Here is a 23,970-nt window from a genome sequence, read left to right as displayed (position 1 = left end):
AAGTTGACTGCGCAGGGTAAGTATTCTATGAATACCATCTAGTTACATAAAAGCAATCAATCTATTTGCTCGAGAAAGTAATCAATATACTGAGTACTGTACGTACTATTAATATCACGTCTTCTCTTCCAGTTATAAGGGGTGAGGTCCAATGGCGCCAAACTTCTGTAATGCCTTGATTAGGTACGTATTGGGCACGGCCAGGCTATGGCAGGACACTCCTCGTCTCTGCCTTTCACCTAAATGTTTAAAAGAACGGAGCTTTTCATTTCCTCGGCATACACTACCCGTCAAAAGTTTTAGATTACCTCAATTTTTTGACCAGTGTTAAGCTGCACCTCAAACCTGCAGCTCGAAGTCTTCTCTTCACAGTTGAAACTGAGACTTGCTTACTTCGATCAGTGTTAAGCTGTGCTTGAAGCTGTTGTCCTGTGAGCCGCCTATCACGCAAGCTGTTGACTCTCAGAAACTTGTCTTCTGATTCTGTTGTGGCTTTGGGTCTGCCAGACCTCTTCCTGTCCGAGTTTCCTCCAGTTTCCAATATACTACTTCCCGCTGTGCAACATTGTCCAAATAATGCTTGAGGGTGTAATAACAGTCTGTTCCAATACTGCTTTCATACAGACAGGGGGTTTGTAATGAAGTAATCAGTAGAGGTTGGGACACCTGTAAGAATTGTTTGCACCAACTTTCAAGGCTTAATTTACTTACATTGCTGCAGAACAGCTGTAAGTTGTTAACCCATTACTTGTTCCCTGAAGAAGGCCTTTTTCTTACAATATAACTGTGCAATTTACATTATTTCCCCGTTTTTGCTAACCTAAACTTCTTTTTTTAACCTCGAGCAGTTTACTGCTTACCTTTGTACCATTTCAGGTTATTCACTGGACATTAAACTGTGTAAATTTCAACAAAAACTGCAAAAATTGAGGTGTTCTAAAACTTTTGACTGGTAGTGTAGTTCTGATGGCTAACCTGTGGATCAACAACAAAAAATGATTCTTGGAAGATCCTGCCCTATGTGTGGGAATAGCCAGCATCACAAGTTGGTGATTGCAGTTTTTGCCACATATGCCCATGTACCAATACACAAACCTTCCTTATTTCCTTTTCTTTTTGCATCACAAACCTTCCTGTGAGTTCCCTGAATCCACCACCATTGGTTTCGTTGAAATCCAATAGTCCGTTCTCAAGTTATAGCACGACAGACAGACAGAGAGCAGACAAAGCTCCTTCGATTAATATAGACGTCATAAGTGATTAAATAAATCCACATTTAATATTTTTTGGAAAAAATATCCTTGATAGATTACAACTGAATTTGATAGATTTTGAATTTGATAGATTTTGGTAGATTTGTGGCCCTGAATGGGTTTCTCTCATTTCCTCTTCCTGTTCAGGCTGGAGTTCCCCAAGGCAGTGTTCTGGGACCTGTGCTATTTCTGGTCTTCATCAATGATCTCTCTGCCTCTCTGGAAAATCCTCTCTATCTCTTTGCTGATGACTCCACTCTCTGCCGCTCCATACCTCATCCCTCAGTTCGGCAGTCTGCAGCCTCCTCACTCTCTGCAGACCTGGACAAAATCACAGACTGGTCAAACAAGTGGAACATGTCTTTCAATCCAGACAAATCTCACACTCTTACTATGTCTCGCCGAAAAGACAGACTGGACAACCCTCCCATCTACTTTCTCAACAACCCACTCCAAGAGGTTCTGTCACTTAAGCTTTTGGGTCTCACTATCTGCCATGATCTTTCCTGGGAAAACCACATTTCCAATCTGGCCTCCAAAGCCAGTCGCCGACTGAGCATCATGCGTCGTGCGAAGTCCTTCCTTGGCACATCTGAGCTCCTCACCACATACAAGGCTTTCATCCGCAGCTCAATGGAAGTGTTCTCCCCTCTGGGCCGGTGCTCCTGCCTCACACCTAGCTCGAATTCACGCTGTTGAAACCAAAGCATTCAGAATCATTGGAATCTCCCGCGATGAAGTTAACTCCGAGGGCCATTCACTCACTCACCGCAGGCAGGTTGGTGGTCTTTCTGTCTTCTACCGACTCCTCTCCGGCCTTGCTCCCCGAGCTCTCTCAGGGCTCTATCCCCCAAATATTTCTGCAGGTCGCACAAGATCTGCCTGCAACCGTCTTATGGTTAAACTGCCAAAATCTAGGCTCGCTGCTCACCTTCACTCTTTCATTCCTCTTTTATCCCACCTCTGGAACAAACTCCCTCACTCTCTTCAATCCCTCTCCTCCCTCCAGATTTTTAAAACAGCTGTTCACCACCATCTCTTATCTTCCCCCATCCAAAACCTTGATCTTTTCTACCCCCGTTAATTCACTCCAGATCCACTTTTCTGAAATTCCGACTCCTTTCCTGGAAGTCCTAGCTGTGTCCATGTGTTTTATACCTCTCCCACCACTCTCCCCACCCCCTTCCCACGCCTCCCACCCCCCAAGTCCTCTCCCTCCCACAGATCTCCCGATGTCCCTGTTCTCTACTTTTGTGCTTGTGTGCCTCCCTTTCTCTCCCCATCTTGTCTCCCGCTCCCTTTATTGTATGTTTTATATGTCCGGTTATTTTTTTTTTTGGTGATTAATGTTAGCTCTTACACGAGCCTCGATTTTGTATTAAAAACAAAAAACAAAAAAAAACTGTGGTGAACAGTATCATCATGAACATACTGAAGTTGCAACCACGTGAGAATATGTGTCGTGTACAACTGCGTGAGCACCATTTACAAAGGGTGTGAGCAGCATGATTGAGACGTTTTAAACAAGTAAAGTCACAGGTAATTAATTGTTTCAAGGGCTATCGACATAGCCTGGAGATATGCACACTCGTCTCAAATGTCCAGCATGGATTTGAACCTCGAGCCAACTATAAACCGTCACCCTGGTGCTCTGAATGAAGGGCGAGACATCATTGCGTGCGCCGGCCTACATCGGATTGACGGTGTGTAAGCTTGATCAGCACACCCTGCCAATTTGTCACATATCACCACCATAGGTGTTTTCATCTTCTCAGAAGACGTTCACTGCTTTCGGACAGCATTCAAATTTTCATTTCTGAGAATAATATGAATCATGGCCAGAAGTGGAAACAGTTTAATGAACATGAATCGAGCAAAGATACAGAAGTGAAGTGCAGTATAACAAACCAAATTTCATCATTAAATATATATTTTCTGACATAAAACAAAAATACAATTAAGTAGCAGAAAATGTTTTTTAGCAAGTGCAAATTTTAATCGAGTTTGGAGTGAAACAAGAAAGAAGAAGAGTTATAGATTTAATAATTCAGAGCCTCCCTAGGTCATATAGATCACAGTAGATCTGACATACAGACCAATTATAATAGTCTCTTTTGTCCCTTCGGAATGGGAAAATGTAACAATTGTGGAACTTCTTCAATGGTTTTAACCGGGTGAAGAACTCGGGTTTGTAGATAGTTTCAACTCTATCATTTGTTTTGGCTTTAACACCCGGTAACTTCAATCTGTTGACAATATTGTTAGCGTTAACTCAAATATTCTCACCGCCAACCCAAGGTAACATATTACCAACCGGTTTTAGTCCCGTAACAATGGTAGAGTACAGTTGCTTGATGTTTGCTTGGATCAAGTATGAGGTAAGCAAAGTTTTGTTCATGCTCACGTGGAGATGGATAGCAACTTCCATGTTTGTCCTGCAAAAAGATTTCATCACATGGAATGATTACAACGGTGTTAGAGATAGTGGAGGTCATAAGCATATAAAAGTTGTTGGAAATCCATAATGGTGTTTCGAAAGGGGAAATAGACCCAGTGGTGCCCATCTCCTCTGCGGACCAGGGTTCTGAGCAGCTACGGGAATCGAACCCGCAATAGTAAATGCAACGAGGTTTCAGCAATTGCACCACAATGAGTCTCAATTTTTAGCTCACCTGGAACTAAGTTCAGATGAGCTTATGCGATGGCGCCTCGTCCGTCCGTCCAGTCCGTAAACACTTGCAACATCTTCTCCGAAACCGCTGATGGGATTGTGACCAAACTTGGCACAAATAAAATTATTATGTTTTGACTAAAGTTTGCTCACGACGTTAAAAAGAAAAGTCCTCCCCTTTGGGGGTGTATGGGGGAGGGGGTTGCCCCCCCAAAATAGGTATTTCCTTTCCTTTTCGATGAAACTCGACCACAACCTTCATTACCCATGATGCACCAAAGTTTGTTAAAAGAATTTTTTAAAAATCGGGATCTAAGGTAGATTATGGGGGAGGGGGGGAAGGTGGAGGACAGGTGAACCTGCCCCACAAACATAGGTATCTTTTGTTTGTTTGTTTAAAGTCTTATGATTATGTTAGTATGATTCTACCTGCTGCCCTGCCTTCTAGCAACCATTGAAATTTATTTAAAATACCTTTAGTCAGTGCAGTATACTGTTTATTCTACCAGCTGAGCACCCAGGGGTATTGCACGTACACTACATGACCAAAAGTATGTGGACACCCGAACATCGAACATCTCATTTCAAAATCATGGGCATTAATATGGAGTTGGTCCCCCCCCACCCCCCTCGCCCTCCCCTCTTTGCTGCTATAACAGCCTCCACTCTTCTGGGAAGGCTTTCCACTAGTTGTTGGAACATTGCTGTTGGGATTTGCTTCCATTCTGCCACAAGAGCATTAGTGAGGTCGGGCACTGATGTTGGGCGATTAGGCCCGGCTCGCTGTCGGCATTCCAATTCATCCCAAAGGTGTTTGATGGGGTTGTGGTCAGGGCTCTGTGCAGGCCAATCAAGTTCTTCCACACCGATCTCAACAAACCATTTCTGTATGGACCTCGCTTTGTGCAAGGGGGCATTGTCATGCTGAAACAGGAAAGAGCCTTCCCCAAACTGTTGCCACAAAGTTGGAAGCACACAATTGTCTAGAACGTCATTGTATCCTGCAGCGTGAAGATTTCCCTTCACTGGAACTAAGTGGCCAAGCCGGAACCACGAAAAACAGCCCCAGCCCATTATTCCTCCTCTAACAAACTTTACAGTTGGCACTATGCATTCAGGCAGTTGCGTTCTCCTGACATCCGACAAACCCAGATTCATCCGTTAGACTGCCAGATGGTGAATTGTGATTCATCACTCCAGAGAACGCGTTTCCACTGCTCCAGAGTCCAATGGCAGTGAGCTTTACACCACTCCAGCCGACGCTTGCATTGCCCATGGTGATCTTAGGCTTGTGTGCGGCTGCTCGGCCATGGAAACCCATTTCATGAAGCTGCCGACGAACAGTTGTTGTGCTGGCGGTGCTTCCAGAGGCAGTTTGGAACTCGGTAGTGAGTGTTGCAACTGAAGGCAGACAATTTCAACGCGCTCCACGCTTCAGCACTCGGCGGTCCCTTTCTGTGATCTTGTGTGGCCCATCACTTCGCAGCTGAGCTGTTGTTGCTCCTAGACGTTTCCACTTCACAATAACAGCACTTAACATTTGACAGGGCAGAAATTTTACAAACTGACTTGTTGGAAAGGTGGCATCCAATGACGGTGCCACGTTGAAAGTCACTGAGATCGTCAGTCCGGCCCATTCAACTGACATTGTTTGTCTATGGAGATTGCATGGCTGTGTGCTTGATCATATATACCTGTCAGGAATAGGTGTGGCTGAAACAGCCGAATCCACTAATTATAAGAGGTGTCCGCATACTTTTGGTCATGTTGTGTATGTTTATTATTATTATTATAGATTTGTTAGGTTTTGTATACCGTAGTTCTAAGGACATCCTTTTCGTGATTATAGTGCTTATCAAGAATGTGTTGCTTTCATTCGATACTTACGTAAGCAGTAATTCGATATACAGCAGATGTAATCCGTATTGACTTGGTATCTGAATCCTTCACAACACTGTAAGGAATAAAATACAGTGAAATATTTTCTCCATTCTGCAATTATCTGAAAATCCCCAAATAATACAGGTGACAACTTGTCACTTCAAGCCTCCTCACCCTCCTCGACACCATGCTGACTACAATTGTGATCCATCACAACATCACCCACGGTGATACTCAGAGCAACTTTTGACAAACCAGATTAATGATGACCAGAACTCCCATACCGTCCATTTTCATTTCACTTCCATACTCAGCTGCCCGTGTAAGATCATTGTTTCTCAAATTAAAACAAATTACAGCACATGTTCTTTTTACTATCAGTAAAAAATAAGCTTTCTGAAATTTCTCATTTGTAACCTTGACTACATCTGGGGAAAAGACGTAAGCATGAGTTCTGTATGGGAGCTTATATATAATATTTGAAAGTGCTGACCCAATGAGTTCTTTGTAAATATCCTTGGTAATATCAAAGTAAGGATCAATGACATCTTCAAATTGACACACAACACCACCAAGGCACAGGTGGCGGAAAAGCACGTAGAGGAACTCTTTCTTCTCCCTTTCACTGTAGGTTTCCGCGAGCTCAGAATCGGGCATCAAAAGCATCTGCAGGAAGAAAACGTCATAATCGTCAGCGTCATCGTAATAATATTCAGCATCACCAACACACAATTGCAGATCCTAATTTTATCTTCATCTTTTGAAAGATTTTCATGCATTGTTTGATGCTCATGGATAAGTGAAGGACTGAAATGACTGAGTTGTGATTTTGTGGATAGTGTGGAGTCTTGAGACAGGGAAGGAGAATAAAAATGGTTAAGACTTTGAAGAGGTTCCTCATTGGGAAAAGTTGGACAAAAAGGACAAATCTAACAAGGCGAGTGAACCATTTTTGAATTTTCTTTTTTGAAGTTAAAATAAGTGAAGGGTCGGGACAGTAATGTGGGAGAAGTGGGGTGAAAATGAAAGGTATTTTGAAAAAGATGGAAGCAAGGATAAGGAAGGGAAGGATTATATATGGGAGAGGAAATGAAAGGAGGGAAGGGGGGGTGGGGGGGGAGAAGATATAATATTTTAATATATGCAATTTTTGTATATGTATATATATATATATATATATATATAATATATAAATCGATGGCCGCTCATGTTGCATCACCTCTCGTAGTCTGTCTGAAATCAGAAAATCCCCACAAGGTTCATCAAGCCGTTTGACCAGTCGGCCATTGTCACGGGTGACACCAACAGCAGCCAGGCGGTCAAAGAAATTGAGGGTCACCTGGGTGCAGTACAGCTCTTCAGCAATGGCCTGCTGCACTTTACACCCTAACAAAAACAAAAATTTCTCTCACATCTGCTGTACATTTTTCTACTTTAGTCTCTTTACTTCAGGGAGCAAGCATTCATTTAACCAGGATAGCTCAGTTCGGGCACGTGGCTTTGAGCTGTCATCTGGGTTCGTTTCCCAGCATCACGATAAAGCGTCTCCCTGGTGCTGCAACAGTGAGTACGGCCGGCGTCCTTCAGATGGACATTAAGGCAGTTGCCTTGTCTACTAGCGCTTGCTTGTGAATGTTAAGTATCAAGTGGTACCTTTTGAAAGGAGTCAGCCATTTTGTTTTGGTACCATTACCAAAATCAAAAGTCCAATTTGAAAAAAAAGCTCAAGTACTCCAATTGTACCTTCATAAACTCTTACTCATCCTACCTAACCAAGGTACTCAATCACGACCAGATCCAAATCAACACTACTGTGCCCATGTAGCACCAAGACCCTCAGTCAAGACAGCCAAATCATTCATGAGCCTACCTGCTGTGGGACATGGGAATCTGAACTCAACTTCATTTGAGTAATACAAATTAAGCAGCATCTAAAACTACTGCATCTTCTAAGTCTACAAAATTAAGTTAAGTGCGACCCCTGTTAGTAGCAATTTTGAGCTATGGCGGCCATCTTGAATTTTCCATTTTTGCTTACTTTCTCATCTAATTGCATCAAGGAGGTCAACTGTCATCTGCTTGGAAATCAACCAACATCACCGCTTCACACAAAAAGGTGCAAAAACAGATCCTAGCAACTACAGACCAATCAGCCTTCTCCCAATTATCAGCAAAGTCAAGGAATCCATCATTGCTTCGGATATGAAATCTTTCCTCTTCTCCATTAGCTTGATCTCTGATCATCAATTTGGTTTCAGACCAGGTCACTCTACTCTGGACATGCTGCTTCTGCTGTCTCAACAATGGATGGAGGTCCTCAATGCCAAACAGGAAATTAGAGCTGTCTCCCTCGACATATCACGTGCCTTCGATACGGTCTGGCACCCCGCTCTGCTCACCAAACTCTCCTCCTTTGGTATCCATGGAAATCTCCACGCATGGCTGGCGGACGTCCTCTCTAGTCGTAGTCAACGTGTGGCCCTGAATGGGTTTCTCTCATCTCCTCTTCCTGTTCAGGCTGGAGTTCCCCAAGGCAGTGTTCTGGGCCCTGTGCTTTTTCTGGTCTTCATCAATGATCTCTCTGCCTCTCTTGAAAATTCTCTCTATCTCTTTGCTGATGGCTCCACTCTCTGCCACTCCATTCCTCATCCCTCAGATCGGCAGTCTGCAGCCTCCTCACTCTCTGCAGACCTGGACAAAATCACAGACTGGGCAAACAAGTGGAACATGTCTTTCAATCCTGACAAATCTCACACTCTTACGACGTCTCTCTGAAAAGACCGACTGGACAACCCTCCCATCTACTAGTGGACATCTACTAGTGAAACCACTAGTGAAACAACCGAAAAATATTTAAATGCTTTTTCAAGGTGTCATGCCTTTTTATCTATTGGCTTAGCCTGGTGTTAGCTTAGCGGTTAGGGTGCTGGCTTGGGATCCTAGGATCCTGGGTTTGAATCCCGGTTTATCGCTGAATTAACACCAGGGGGGTTGACTCAGCCTGTCATCCTTCCGAGGTCGGCAAATTGAGTACCAGGTCACTGGTAATTCCCTGTGTGTCGCAAGAGGGGACTAACAGGGTTGGCGGCAGGAAGGGCATCCGGCCATAAAACATTGCTTCAAAAAGGGGACCAGGGTGCCCCAAAAAGGCCAAACCCTGCTCTGCGGGGAAAAATGGCCTCTAAAGGTGGTTCATGCCTTTTTATCTATTATCTTTTTTTTTTCAGGAAGCGTTTCTCTTTGGCTTGAATTTGTTTTGCTTGTCCTCGTGCAATAATGTTTCTGTATCCTCACTTGGTTCAGCTAGAAATGCTTTTCATATTATTGCGCAAATTTGCTGCATTTGTCATTGGTTTGTTGTTGCTGTTGATACTTCAGTTGACTTGCATATCAGATGAACGTTTATTTATTTATTTATTTTTTGACTCGTGTTTTTTTCCCCTTTTTTCTGGAATCTGGGAGAGTCCAAAGTTGTGATTTTGTTTATTATGTGGTGATAAGGTACATGTGTTTCATCGCAGGCATTCACGGAAGCGCTGGGAGCGCTTTGTACACAGTGAGAATCAACATTTGGTGAGCCCGGAGGCATTGGACTTTCTGGACAAGCTGTTGCGTTATGATCACCAGACCAGACTCCCTCCCCGTGAGGCCATGGAACATGCATACTTCTGTAAGACAACACAGCTCAAACATCCATTGTCTGTAGATGCAGCAATGTACAAATCACTTTTTCTTAAATACGACGTCCACACAGCCTCCTCTTAAATACCACTAAAGGTGGTTACACAGCAATAAGCTCCTGATCTTTTCAAAAAGGCAAACCCGTATGTTTATAAAATATATTTGAGGTTTTGTGCGAGTTTGCAAAGGTAAAATGCAATGCGCTTCAAATGAATGAATATGAAACTCAATTAAAAAACCCTCTTTTTCTATAGTATCTTCTACCGCACTATACTACCAATGGTGAAATGACAAGTCGCTGCTTTCCAGCTGAGAATTGCCCAGATGTTTGGTCTGATTTGAACAGATACCTTCTGTACATGGCCTTGGAATGGATTTTGTTGCTTTCTTTCATCACGCCATGTCCAAGACGAATAAAATGTATGGAGTTCAGTGAGGAATGTTTATTTGCTGTTAGAGTAGAACCCCCATCATGGTAATGAAGACCCGTGTAATCCTCAAATTCACCATGGGGAATGTTATGAAGTGAAGACTACAGGCCAAACTAACTTAACAAACCATTGAGAATTCCCTTCAGGGAAGAGAATGCCGACATTTTTGGGCAAGATACTAAACTCTGTCATGACATAAAACCTTTAATAATGAGATATCGGGGTGCAAGGCAAGCATCAGTGCGATTTGGAATACCACGCAAGAGAAAAGGACACAGACACGGTGCAAAAATAGGGTGTATTCTGGGCCTAAAAATGTTGAAATGGGATTGGTGGAATGCCACGCCTTGGAGCACATTGTTGAAGTGTGATGGAGGATCTGCGGGATTCTGGGATGCCAGTTACAGGCTTGATAAAACTGAATGATAGACTGAATAAAATAAAATAATATCGTCAATCCCACCTCAAACTTGTAAAAACAATTTTTCCATTTCATTTATTATTTTGCAGGTAGCTCAATCGAGACATGCATTGTGCCCCTGCAGGATTGCAAAAAAGTGAACCAAATCACGATTGAGTAGCTCTCATGGCGCAAAGATTATCATCATTAGCTGTCCTATGACAGGATAAGGCCAATTCGTGAAATCATTGAGTTACAAAAAATAATTCCAAATAGTAGAAGGGGTTAAACAGAATAAGTCACCGATCATTGATTTGGGTTAAAAGGGCGATTCATATTGTTACATTTGTGGGGGTAGGGAAGAAATACCATAATGGAGATAGGAATGTATAGGTTTTAGCTTGGACCTTGGACGTGAAGAAGAACCCAGATGTAATAAGTAGGGAACCTGTCAGGTTAAGTGTTTGCATGTCGCCATAAGGGGCGTGGTGTTTGTGTTAACAAGACAGGGCTTAAGATTAATTCCCGTGTGTAATTGCTTCCTGTGATTTTCCCTTCCGGTTTTACATTCACTTGGTCCCTTAAACCACAACAACCGACATTGCCAATAGAGACTACACTCTGCCCCGACAACTCGTAACGAGAGACCACACCCCGAGAGTCGAGATTGGTCCAGGGGACATGGAGTGGTGTTGACGAAGCTCGGCGATTGGTCAGGGGTGATTTCAGAGGTCGAATGTTTGAGAGAGAAGAAGACGACATCTCCCCTTGCTCGCTCTCTTAGTTATTCGTCGCGTGAGGGAACGGCTGCGTTTTCGTGCCCGGGCACGCTGTGGAGTGATTTTGGAGCCTTTGTGAACTGTTGGCACTATCAAGGAAGAGATTGTCGCAGCCGTCGAAGAGGAGCCAGAAAGCGACGCTTCGTGGGGCTTGTGGCGGTTCAAACGGAGTGGGACTTGACGGAAGAGCGATTCGGCGCCATCTTACTCCCGCCGACGATCGGGCCATTGGCCGAACTGTGGGACCCGTTCCACGGCCACCAGGCATCCCACAGCCCTTTTTGAGGCCGGAGCTGAGTACCGGCCGACGAACGAAGTTTTTTTTTTGTTTTTTTTTGTATACAAGATCGAGGCTCGTGAAAGAGCGAACATTAATCACACAGAAAGACAAACAGACACATAAAACAAATAACATCGGGAGTGGTAGACAAGATGGGGAGAGAGGGGGAAGGACACAAACACAACATTTGAGAGCAGGGACCGAGAGACATGGAGACATCGAGAGATCTGTGGGAGGGAGAGTGCTTTGGGGGGAGGCATGTGAAGGGGGGGGGGGGGGTGGGAGAGGTATAAACATATGGACACTGCCAGGACTTCCAGGAAAGAAGTTGGAATTTCAAACAAGGTGGATCTGGGGTGAATTAGTGGGGGTAGAAAAGATCAAGGTTTTGGATGGGGGAAGATAAGAGATGGTGGTGAACAGCTGTTTTAAAGACCTGGAGGGAGGAGTGGTATTGAAGGGAGTGTGGGAGTTTGTTCCAGAGGCGGGAGAAAAGAGGAATGAAAGAGTGAAGGTGAGCAGAGAGCCGAGATTTCGGCAGTTTAACCATCAGAGGGTTGCTGGCAGATCTTGTGCGACCTGTAGGAATATTTGGGGGACAGAGCACAGAGAGAGCTGGGGGAGCAAGGCCGGAGAGGAGTCGGTAGAAGACAGAAAGACCACCTACCTGCCTGCGGTGAGCGAGTGAAAGGCCCTCAGAGATAGCTTCATCGCGGGAGATTCCAAGGATTTTGAAAGCTTTGGATTCAACAGCGTGAAGCCGAGCCAGGTGTGAGGCAGGAGCACCAGCCCTTAGGGGAGAACAGTATTCCATTGAGCTGCGGATGAAAGCCTTGTATGTGGTGAGGAGCTCAGGTGTGCCGAGGAAGGACTTCGCACGACGGAGGATGCCCAGTCGGCGACTGGCTTTGGAGGCCAGCTTGGAAATGTGGTTTTCCCAAGAAAGATCATGGCAGATAGTGAGACCCAAAAGCTTGAGCGATAGAACTTCTTGGAGAGGATTGTTGAGAAAGTAGATGGGAGGGTTGTCCAGTCGATCTTTTCGGAGAGACATAGTAAGAGAGTGAGATTTGTCAGGATTGAAAGACACTAGGGCATGCCCGTACGATATCTATATCTAAAATTATATCCCCCCCCTCTATTTACATGAAATGGTTTGGTCCAAAGCGAACGGCTTGCGAGTACGGTGACAATCCCCCCCCCCCCTCTATTTACATGAAATGGTTTGGTCCAAAGCGAACGGCTTCGGAGTTTGGTAAAGAAATCGCCATAGCGTGCCCAAACGCGCAGGAAAGCGAAAGAATCGCAAATTTAAGGAAATGCCCGTACTTCCGTAAGGAAGAGAAAAGAAATGAAAAGGAAAAACATTCCAAACCGCGAGGGAAAACAACACGGCACGTCGACACAACAACGTGTCCTGTGATTGGCCGTACGTAGCTGCCCCCAAAAAAAAGCTTTCACCGTCCGGCGACTGAATTTAAGGGGAAAAATAAAATGCTCTTCGCTTAAAACAACGCCCTTCGCTCTGACTGAATTGGGACAATGTTTTTATGTTTTTAATTGAATTACTATCCGTAATGGCGCACGCTCTCACGGGAGCTCCGGAAGGTCGTATATCGCAGTTACGATGAATCGCAAATTAGTTTTTATTAGTTTTAAAACATAGTTTAACGCCAACATAGCGCCAACATAGTTTGCAAACGTGAAATAAATGAATACGCTCTCAAATGTGCCGTCCGAGGCAGAGTCTGTTCGCCACGTTCGGCACACGTGATAGCTCGCTGCTCTCTGATTGGTTGAATCGTTTTTTGGACATAGCTCGGTAACTGCTTGTCCGATTAATTTCAAACCTTGAAAAGGCACATCCTCGGGTCCCCAGCAATATACCTGGCAAGTTTCAAGTATATCGGACCGGTAGTTGTCGAGAAACAGCGGTCACAGACAAACATACATACAAACATACAAACATACAAACATACAAACATACAAACATACACACAGAGATTGCTGGAATTATAGATAGATGTTCCACTTGTTTGACCAGTCTGTGATTTTGTCCAGGTCTTCAGAGAGTGAGGAGGCTGCAGACTGCCGATCTGAGGGAAGAGGAATGGAGCGGCAGAGAATGGAGTCATCAGCAAAGAGATAGAGAGGATTTTCCAGAGAGTCGGAGAGATCATTGATAAAGACCAGAAAAAGCACAGGGCCCAGCACACTGCCTTGGGGAACTCCAGCCTGAACAGGAAGGGGAGATGAGAGAAATCCATTCAGGGCCACACGTTGACTATGACCAGAGAGGAAGTCCGCAAGCCATGCATGGAGATTTCCATGGATACCATAGGAGGAGAGTTTGGTGAGCAGAGCTGGGTGCCAGACCGTATCGAAGGCACGTGATATGTCAAGGGAGACGGCTCTGATTTCCTGTTTGGCATTGAGGACCTCCATCCATTGTTGAGACAGCAGAAGCAGCATGTCCAGAGTAGAGTGACCTGGTCTGAAACCAAATTGATGATCAGAGATCAAGCCATTGGAGAAGAGGAAAGATTTCATATCCGAAGCAATGATGGATTCCATGACTTTGCTGATAATTGGGAGCAGGCTGATTGGTCTGTAGTTGCAAGGATCTGTTTTTGCACCTTTTTTGTGTAAAGCGGTAATGTTAGCTGATTTCCAGGATGCTGGCAGATGACCTTGAGCAAAAGATAGGGTGAAAAGAACAGAGAGAGGGTGAGATAGAGCGGCAGAGCAGGATTTTAGGACCCGTGGGCTGATGCCGTCTGGTCCAGTTGCAGAATCAGAGTCGAGGTTTGACAAAAACTCCTCCACCTTGTCAGGAGAGAAGGACACAGTGTTCAGGAGCAGTTGGGTTCGACTGGGAAAGGTGGGAACAGAGAGAGAAGGGTTTGGGACTAAGGATTTTGAGGCAAACACAGAGTTGAGGCATTCGGCTTTGTCACGTGCGATGTCAACTGTGTGGTCATTTGAGGTAAGGGAGGGGATGGAGGGGGAACAAACACCAGAAACGGATTTGACCAGACGCCACCAGGATTTGGAGGAAGGAGACAGGTTTGAGAGTTCATTCTTGAGTGAGGAGAGATAGTGCTTCCTGTCACTCCTTAGGGTAGACACACACTTGTTCCGAGCTTGGTGGAAGGAACTGAGATTGCCTTCAGTTGGATTAGCCTTCCAAGAGGCAAAGGCAAGTTGTTTCAGGGCAACTGCCTCACCACAAGATTCAGTGTACCATGGACGGGCAGTTGTTTTCTTTTATCATTCCATTTTTGTGTAAATGTGTCTGATGGAGGATCCTCACCGTAGGAGTTATAGTTTTTACCTCGCATTTCATTTTTATCGTACCGCATTTATTTTCATTAAATTCATTTATTGTGCATTTTATTCTTGTGTCGCGTTTCTTTGTTCTGTCGGTTTCAGATTAGACCCTGTGTGCTCGTACAGGCGAGACCTCAGTTCCTTCCTGTCCAGTGTGTGCCAAAAAAGATTCCGCCAAGTGTTGAACTGCTGCCTTGGAGTTAACCGATCGGCTATCCGTCTGAGGCCGGTGTTCATTGGCCATGGACATGACAATATTAAGACTGTTAATCGTGAATATAATTTTGCTTGTCGATCATTTTCGCAATGCCATTTTCACACAACTCTTTCCAATTGTTACCGCAGCGACAGGATTGCTCCCATGTGGAAATGCTAACTTCACATCTTTTTCAAAGTCATTTGAGATGGTCTTTGTAGCGTAGATATTCATCACCACTATTACGATGGCCAGCAGCAATTTCAGAATAGAAAATTGATTTTTGGCAGTCGGTTGTCGTAACGCAGCTTTGCTAAGGCCAGATGCACGAACATGGGTTTGAAGTTCGAAATGCACCCAACATCTCTAAGATACAAAGTCAGACCAATTTATTTTAAGAATTTTAACGCAAGTGATGTTGCTGCATTGATCCATTTAATGTGGTTGGCATACAGGGGGAAAGTTTCACGTCTTTAGATAAGAGTAGATAAACCTATGGCACAATACACAGCTAAGTTTGTATGCAAATTAATGCCAGCGGAGTGCCACACATGATTCCGCAGTTTGCTGAAGCTTGCGGCCGAGATGCGATAACTAATTTCACGATCATTGCTGAGGGTATTTTAAATATTGCTACCAAGATAGACAAGGTTGTTCACCAAATTCAACGCAGCGCCATCAATGGCAAAGGAGTGGGAATTTTGAAATTTTTAAGGAACTATTGGTTGATGTAAAATTTGTTTTCGATGGATTGATTGCTTAGCCAAAGTTTGGTCTGAATCCACCCATAGCTTTTTGAGATATCGTGCTATATATCGATTTTAGCAAGATCACTCAATGGTGAAGAATCACTTAAAAATTATAGGAACAGGATTTGAATCTTCACCAAAATTTAATAAATTCTTCCTTGTCACATACCTAACTTCTCCACCAAATTTCAGCCGAATCAATACACAACTTTGAGATATCCCAGTTCAAAGACAGACGAGTGAAAGCACAACTGTTACGGATCCGTCACTTCCACCTTTGTTGCTCTTATATACTTGAAGGATTTTTAGTTTCAGGTAATATTGTTGTTAAGATTGTTGTGTGAAATGGAGACGACTTTAGTAAAACGTGAAAAGAAGTGTTTGTGAAGGAAAAAGGAAGGCACGGAAAACAAAGCGGAAGAGAAGGGAGGAGGAAGAGACGGCCATGAGAGAGATGCAGCCGTGAATCGCATCGAGGCTGCGAGCTGACTTTTTCGAGGCTGCGATAGTCGCGAATGAGTTGAGGCTTCCCATGAAAGGGATTGCCCACGACATCGTCCTATATTGCGATTGCAATTAAATCTGCGTCTCCAGTTTAATTACCAAGCGTGAGTTATTGTTGGAGAAAAACCGAGCGCCTCCATTACAGGCTGATGCGCCATTTTGTCCTCGAAGAGACTGTCCACTTAGTGCATCTTGTTTTGTCGTTGGGATTTCCATATCAACCTCATCGTGTTGATTGCCATTTGTTTACCCATCGGCTCAATTCCCATATTGACCTCTCACCTCGTAACTCCTCGTTCTCGTTGTTCTGCACGGCTTCAACCAGCGTGGGGATCTGTGCACGGACTTTGGGGAATGTTACATTCCACTCACGTTTGGCGTGTCGTGAGTTTATTGCTTTGAGAGCATTGGGGAATGATGGTACCATCATATGTGTTGTTCACTTGATGCAAGTGACATTTTCATTGTACTTTCTTTAATAATGTTATTATTGTGTATGTGAGGACATAAGTTGAAGCTGAAGGGAAAGGTGTATGCTGCATGTGTGAGAAGTGTTATGATTTATGGAAGCGAGACATGGGTAATGAACGTAGAGCCACTTAGTGCATTAGGGTTAGGGTTAGGTTGGTTGGAACCAACCAACGAAGGTTGGAAAGGGTGGAAATGTGAATGGTTCGACGGATGTGCGGAGTATCGTTGAGAGAGAGGAAGACAAATGATGAATTGCGAAAGATGATGGGAATAGAGCCTGTGATTGATGCTGTGAAGAGGAACAGGTTGAGATGGTTTGGTCATGTGTTGAGGAAGGATGAAAGTGACTGGTTGAGAAGAGTGATGGAAATGAATGTAGAAGGAAGTAGAAGATGGGGAAGACCGAGAAAGACTTGGCTAAAGATGGTGGAAGAAGAAATGCGGGCAAGGTGGTTAACAAGGAGAGATGCAGAAAATAGGGCAAAATGGAGAAGATTGTCATGGGGACCGCAAGGCTAACCCCCGCTCTAGCAGGGAAAATGGCCTTTAAAATGCATGTTGTTGTGTATTGTGTATGTGAGGGTTCTTAATACAATTACCTGTTTGTTCTACAATTGTATTGGTGTGGTTTTACCATGGTTTATTAGAACACTAAAAATAACAAATATTTCTGCCGCGTTCCTTCTCGAGACTCTGAGGTGCACCGTAACCAGGGTTTGGGGAGGTAATACGTAAAAATAACCTCCATCCACTCTCGGTGGTGGAGGTAAATACCACCATCAATTCGCACATGAATGCAATTCCACTCGGAACATCCTTCCCAAGGAAGTGTTCAAAAAAGCCACAAGGAGAAATGTGAACAATGTTGGCGCTGCGAGCGATGTGAACAAGCCCCGCCTCACACTCATCTCAATCGCGAATGGGGCTGACAGCTTATTGCTCATTTTGATGTGACTATTCATATCATCATGCAGACTACGAATCGGCGAAATTAGATTGCCTGGACAACCAAGTCGACCCAAAATTTCCCACCATAAACATTGATATAGACTATCAAAAGCCTTGGTAAAATGAATAAAAGCAGCAAAGAGAGGAAGATTTTGCTCTCAATATATTTCCTGAATTTGACATTGAGAGAAAATCGCGTCAATAGTCGAACGATTCTTGCAAAAATCATACTGCGACTCCCTTAAAATTCTTTCCCTGAAAGAAACAAGACTACTTTGCATAATTTTGGCAAAATCTTTTTTGCAGTGGCCGATAGAAGATGAATTCCACAATACAGTAGTTGCATGGATTTGACTGGTCACCTTTTTAAAAATCCTTATAACATTTGCATTCTTGAAATCCCTTGGTTAAAAACTCATGAACCCAAAAAGCAGAGAAATGATGAAACAGAAAGGTGTGGAAGTGGGCAATTTTCCAACATCCCATTGGGATAGAATCGGGGCCATAGCTCTTGTTTTTCATTTGCTTGATTGCACCATTAATTTCAGAGATTAATGGGGCAGTGTCGAGACTTTCTCGAACAGGACGTTGAGAGATTGAATCCAAAACGCTAATTGAGAAATTATCATTAGCTTTGATAAGATTGGAGAAATGCTCATGCCAGTGATAAAACATTTGAGACTCGTCTGTTAAAACGTCATTATTTTGAGCGAGGCGAGAAGAGCTTGATTTTTTTAAAATTGGACCAACAATATTTTTTATTGCTCAGACAAATTTGTGGCAATTGCCAGAATCAGCTAGTTGTTGGATTTCAATATTGCTTTGTTTTGCTGCCACAGATTGTTTTTGCACAATGAGTGTCGTGCCGAAGATTTTGTTTTTTTTGGTGCCACACGCAAATTATGTGTTGCTGTTCTTGTTGCACGCGTAAGTTATTTGATGCACCGTGTTTTGTTCAAAACAAGTTTTTTTTTTTTTTTTTACAAAGGCGTTTTTCTAACAAGTTTTGAATTTCCGAATCTTTTTCATCAAACCGGTCATGATTTCGCCATTTATTCACACCAACACGATTTTGCAGCAACCAGAACCACGTTTTTCAAAATGTCCCAGTTTGATGATGAAATGTCAGTATTGTTTGAAATGTTGATTCACTGATAATTGATCAGAGTTAAGTTTTTAGACAGAAATTATTAGAACATTCTTAATTTAAAAAAAATTTCTGTACATCAAAGTGAAGGTAGAGTATTGTTTTGATCAATTTGATGCTTGGATTGTCCAAGAGGCAATGAAACGTCAAAGGGAGTGGTCGGTGTTCCAGTCCGCATTACTCATGCACATCACACAAGTTACATTTTGGATTAATGGAATAATGTATAGTGTGCTATTGTTTGGACAGAGCATGCTGTCAGGTATCCCTCCTCGTGACCGGCACTCTTAAGTGTTACAAACACTGGTAGCAAATAGATGTTTAAGTTGTGATTGGGGCATGACGAGGTCCTACAAGACATTAAATGGCCGCACACCAAGGCTTGTTTTGCATTGTCTATAAAATACTGTTCCATAACTTTTGCCCTGTTAGTGTATTTTGCTTGCAGTTTTCTCTCCGAGTACAGGTTTATGGTGGTTGAGCTTGAATAGTGTGCACACACTGTGATGGTTGCTGATTATGGCCGTCTACCTCAGATCCTGTGGTGAAGGAGCATGGCAGGAAAGGTTCCATGAGCAGTCTTTTCTCCAATTCATCTCCCAGCACAGTCCCAGGTTACTACCAACACCAACCATGTGACTCAACATTGATCAATTGGTATACATGATATCTAAAGATGGATTCCATAATATCACCGATTGAAGCACACCTGACCCACATGATCAAAGTCGTGCTGTGGCGCCAATTTGTCCATTTTGTCACGATGGCTGTTTCTCGTGCAATATATTTTTCAAAATTGAGTGATTCATGATTCATCATTTGAGTGCCGATTACAGATGGAAAAAGTGATTAATATGCGTCTTGGTTTTTCGGCATGGGAGGGTCTTTGTGTGTTGTGTTTGTGTGTTGTGACGTCTGACATTGTGTACGTAACTTATAACTATTTTTTGGTCCCTCTTTTTTCTGCTTATCCTGAACCTCATTAATGACCCAATCGCGTAGGGCCAAAAACTCATGATCTGAAATGCCGTACTTTATTACCCTGCGCTTGCGAAGCGAAAAGCGGGGTTCAGCGATTGGGTGTGTCCCTACGCATGTCGTATGTGCATGTCTGCATTTTAAAAACTAGGGCATGCCCGTACTATATCTATATCTAAAATTATATCCCCCCCCCCCCTCTATTTACATGAAATGGTTTGGTCCAAAGCGAACGGCTTCGGAGTTTGGTAAAGAAATCGCCATAGCGTGCCCAAACGCGCAGGAAAGCGAAAGAATCGCAAATTTAAGGAAATGCCCGTACTTCCGTAAGGAAGAGAAAAGAAATGAAAAGGAAAAACATTCCAAACCGCGAGGGAAAACAACACGGCACGTCGACACAACAACGTGTCCTGTGATTGGCCGTACGTAGCTGCCCCCAAAAAAAGCTTTCACCGTCCGGCGACTGAATTTAAGGGGAAAAATAAAACGCTCTTCGCTTAAAACAACGCCCTTCGCTCTGACTGAATTGGGACAATGTTTTTATGTTTTTAATTGAATTACTATCCGTAATGGCGCACGCTCTCACGGGAGCTCCGGAAGGTCGTATATCGCAGTTACGATGAATCGCAAATTAGTTTTTATTAGTTTTAAAACATAGTTTAACGCCAACATAGCGCCAACATAGTTTGCAAACGTGAAATAAATAAATACGCTCTCAAATGTGCCGTCCGAGGCAGAGTCTGTTCGCCACGTTCGGCACACGTGATAGCTCGCTGCTCTCTGATTGGTTGAATCGTTTTTTGGACATAGCTCGGTAACTGCTTGTCCGATTAATTTCAAACCTTGAAAAGGCACATCCTCGGGTCCCCAGCAATATACCTGGCAAGTTTCAAATATATCGGACCGGTAGTTGTCGAGAAACAGCGGTCACAGACAAACATACATACAAACATACAAACATACAAACATACAAACATACAAACATACACACAGAGATTGCTGGAATTATAGATAGATGCATATTCTCGGGCACCGTTGGTCCGATTGACACAAAAATTTCACCATCGGAGGGCGTCCGCCTGTACAATTTGTCGTAATTATGATGTCATAGGTCATGTGGTATGGACATGGCCATCTTGGAAAAACGTTGCACCTCTATCTCCGAACCCGCTCCATGGAAAAAATTTAAGCTTGGTGCATTGTCAAGTACTCCCCATGGAGAATAAGTGTTGATGATTATGGCATCAGTGCCTTCTTTATGATATCGTAATTTGACAAGTACAACGCTTGATCCGATCAGTATGAAAAAAAATTCTCTACAACTGTTGCTTGGTCGAAATTTTCACCATAGGAGCGAGTGCCTCTTCCTTTAGAATTGTTTAATGATTATGATGTCATAGGTCATGTGGTACAGGCACCATCTTTGAAAAAACAAAAAACCGTTGCACCTCTGTCTCCGAAACTGCTCCATGGGAAAAATTTAAACGTGACTCATTGTAAAGAACTCTGCATGGGGAATAAGTGTTGGTAATGATGACGTCATTGGTGCCTTATATGACATCATAATTCGACAAGTACAACACTTTATCTGATCAGTTTGAAATTGATTGAGCGTTAGCTATACAACAATTATATTAGAGAATGTGAATTTATGATGTCATTGGTCTCGTGGTCTGACAGCCATATTGGTTCAAATGAAAAAACCCTTTAAAAAAACCAGAGTTGGCTCACACCAAGTTGACTGCGTGGGGTAAGTATTCTATGAATACTATGTCGTTTCCATAATGCATTTCTGTGATTGTATTTCCTTTAATGTAAAGCACACCCCTCTATATAACCTACATTCTGTTGCTCTTGATCATCTTCCATCTTTGCCCGTATTTTGGGAGATTACGGAGACTTTGCTATATTGTCGTGCGTACTGAGCCTAAAATTTGACTTTGCCATCAAAGGACAATTTAATACATTTTGGTCAACGATGTGCATACAATGTTGTCGGGGTTGATTGAAAAAAATTTTAAATCGAGGGTTTTTTTTTTTTTTTTTTTTTTTTTTTGGGGATAAATTTACTCGATTGAAGCCAAATTTTAGAGATGGCCTCCATCGACGACCTTTAAAAACGCCCACCAATTATTGCTGATTCTTTAATGAGAAGGGTGTGGGAGGGTTGTAGTATTACTTGTATCACAAATTGGCAAATGGAGCAAATGGAGAACATATTTACCCTCACCAGAGGAGGGGGAAGTATTGTATTTGTATTTGGGTTTGCCTTGTCGACACATAATGTGCTAAAGTCGGCCACAAGCTCCACCTGGTGGTGGCTCAGCCAGTATTGCACGTAATCTTTTTTTCAACCGATCACGTTTATAAAGCACGTACTACAGCAATACGTCCTACATCAATAAAATACGTGTATCTATAAAATACAAGTCTATTTTATACGTCTATAAAATACATACTTTGGGAAAGTGAATGTATACAAAAAAACCGAAACGGTCTGTCCGTCACACCAACATAAACAACCATCTAAATGCATCGTCTGCACACTGCACCAACACAATATATACCATACAAACACCCCATAAAAACAAGTCCTGGTGAAGGTCTGCAATCTAATTGCTTTCTTTTTACCGTTGTGGCAGGGATGAACTCGCCACGTGGCAGTCTGACATCATCTCAGCCCATGCTCCCACCACCCGGGACACCTGTAGCTGCCCCCGTGGCAGCTGCTGCCGGCTCCCAGCCCTGAGAAAAACGGTTCTCCTCCCCGGGGTAGGCATGCTTGGCTGGCCTCACACTCTCCCATGCACTGGGCAACGGGGTCTGGCCTGGACGAGCCGTCCCTTCTCTTCCCCAAGCTTGGCGTTCGATGACAAACATGGCCAAGTGTGGTGTTCCCATCCCAGGCACACTTTTACCTCCCCCCGTCTGTCCCAGTACAAGCATTTCGACCTCGACTTTGCCTTTGTCTAAATGGACCTTCCCGAGCCAGGCATTGCTTTTCCCAGCCTAACGGCCCTGAGCTCCATTTCTCTGACATGGTGACCTTCCTGTCCCAGCCCACAAGTCCTCAATTTAGGATATATCCCTCCCCTTCCCCACCCTCCTCAGCTGCTGTTTACAGTATGAAGGTTTGGGATTTTTCATTTCTTATGGGTCTTGCTTTTTTATAGCATTATGTAAAACATTTGTACAAAACTTGTGGCAGTACAAGTCACTTTGCCGTACCTTTGGCTGGGTTCATTGTAAAGACTGTGTCCCTCTCCCCGAGATTCGGAGCCAAGGCTTGTTGTTCTGCATCCAGGAAGGAAAGAGCGAGTCGAGTGTTTATTGTAGGTTGCCCAGGGTGCAAACGGAGCAGGATACCTATGATGTTGGCAGATGGGAACGACCCCTTCTGCTCACCGTATTGCTCACACCACCCCCGCCCCCCCTTTCCCGCAATTTCCCTTATTCTTTGTTTCTCCCTCTGAGCGTATTGCCTGCCTGGCTGCCCTGCATTACGCGGGCACGCAAGGCAGAGAGACCCAATAAACAAGATTGTGTCCAGTTACCTGTCTTGCTGTTCATTGGGACGTTTAAACGTATTCATCTATTTTGAGTATCATTTGTGGTGACCTGCTAGCATTTGATCGTGTAAACAAATCCTCGTACAAGTTGTTTCACCTTTGATGTGTTGATAAAAAGGGGGGCGGGTGGGGGGCGGGGAAGAAAAAAAAAGGCAGTTTCATTTTTTGTTTGTGCTCTTAAATTGCAAGATTTTTGCTGTTGGAGATTTTCATCTTTCAGACTTGACCCTGAAGGAAGTTTGCAGTTTGAACGGTTACCAAGGGGAATGAGGAACTGCTTCATTGGCTGCACAATGGTGACTGCGTTCACCTGTTTGCGTTGTACACCTGCTCACGTGTTTCCAAAGGGATGGGAATAGGTGTGTGTGTATGTGTGTGTGTGTGTGTGTGTGTGTGTGTGTGTGTGTGTGTGTGTGTGTGTCTCTGTCTGTGTGTGTGTGTCTGTGTGTTGAGGGCCATACTTTTCTCATCTCCACTGCTCATAAAAGGTTGTGTGTGTGTGTGTGTGTGTGTGTGTGTGTGTGTGTGTGTGTGTGTGTGTGTGTGTGTGTGTGTGTCTGTCTGCATCACCGTGCCAGTTATCCTGCTCGTAGTCATGCAAATGAATAAAAATGATGAGACTGTAGCGGCTGCCGCTGGGGTTACACAATCGCCTTGCACCTATCAAGGACGCGGAGCGATCACCAGGCCGGGCTCGTCCAG

General features: G+C 43.8%; 1 protein-coding gene and 1 long non-coding RNA gene across 2 annotated transcripts; one reads left to right on the top strand and one right to left on the bottom strand.

Annotated features, from left to right (window-relative positions):
• Nucleotides 1–3,092: 3,092 nt before the first annotated feature.
• On the bottom strand, nucleotides 3,093–8,170 carry LOC144894332 (cilia- and flagella-associated protein 300-like). The gene is made up of 4 exons (XM_078787016.1): nucleotides 7,025–8,170; nucleotides 6,299–6,471; nucleotides 5,812–5,878; nucleotides 3,093–3,688 (listed from the first exon to the last, which is right to left on the bottom strand). The coding sequence occupies exons 2-4, from the start codon at nucleotides 6,469–6,471 to the stop codon at nucleotides 3,560–3,562; spliced, it is 369 nt and encodes a 122-aa protein (XP_078643142.1). The 5' UTR covers nucleotides 7,025–8,170; the 3' UTR covers nucleotides 3,093–3,559.
• A 1,137-nt stretch (nucleotides 8,171–9,307) lies between these two features.
• Nucleotides 9,308–23,252, top strand: LOC137436976 (uncharacterized). Its single transcript, XR_010986398.2, has 3 exons — nucleotides 9,308–9,475; nucleotides 19,258–19,335; nucleotides 22,342–23,252. It is a non-coding gene; the product is annotated as an uncharacterized LOC137436976 (long non-coding RNA).
• The last annotated feature ends 718 nt before the right edge of the window (nucleotides 23,253–23,970 follow it).

The sequence above is a fragment of the Myxine glutinosa genome, chromosome 11 (assembly GCF_964187855.1).
Source record: "Myxine glutinosa chromosome 11, kmMyxGlut1.1, whole genome shotgun sequence".
Lineage (NCBI taxonomy): Eukaryota > Metazoa > Chordata > Myxini > Myxiniformes > Myxinidae > Myxine > Myxine glutinosa.
Note: the sequence above shows the minus strand (reverse complement) of the source record. Positions and strands in the feature narration are given on the sequence as shown.

What these genes read in the sequence shown, in the direction of transcription:
- LOC144894332 (XM_078787016.1), bottom strand. Translation starts at nt 6,471, where the DNA reads ATGCTTTTGATGCCCGATTCTGAGCTCGCGGAAACCTACAGTGAAAGG. An exon ending in ATTTACAAAGAACTCATTGG is followed by an intron (nt 5,879 to 6,298) that starts GTCAGCACTTTC and finishes TATTCCTTACAG; the next exon opens with TGTTGTGAAGGATTCAGATA. An exon ending in TATATCGAATTACTGCTTAC is followed by an intron (nt 3,689 to 5,811) that starts GTAAGTATCGAA and finishes ATCTTTTTGCAG; the next exon opens with GACAAACATGGAAGTTGCTA.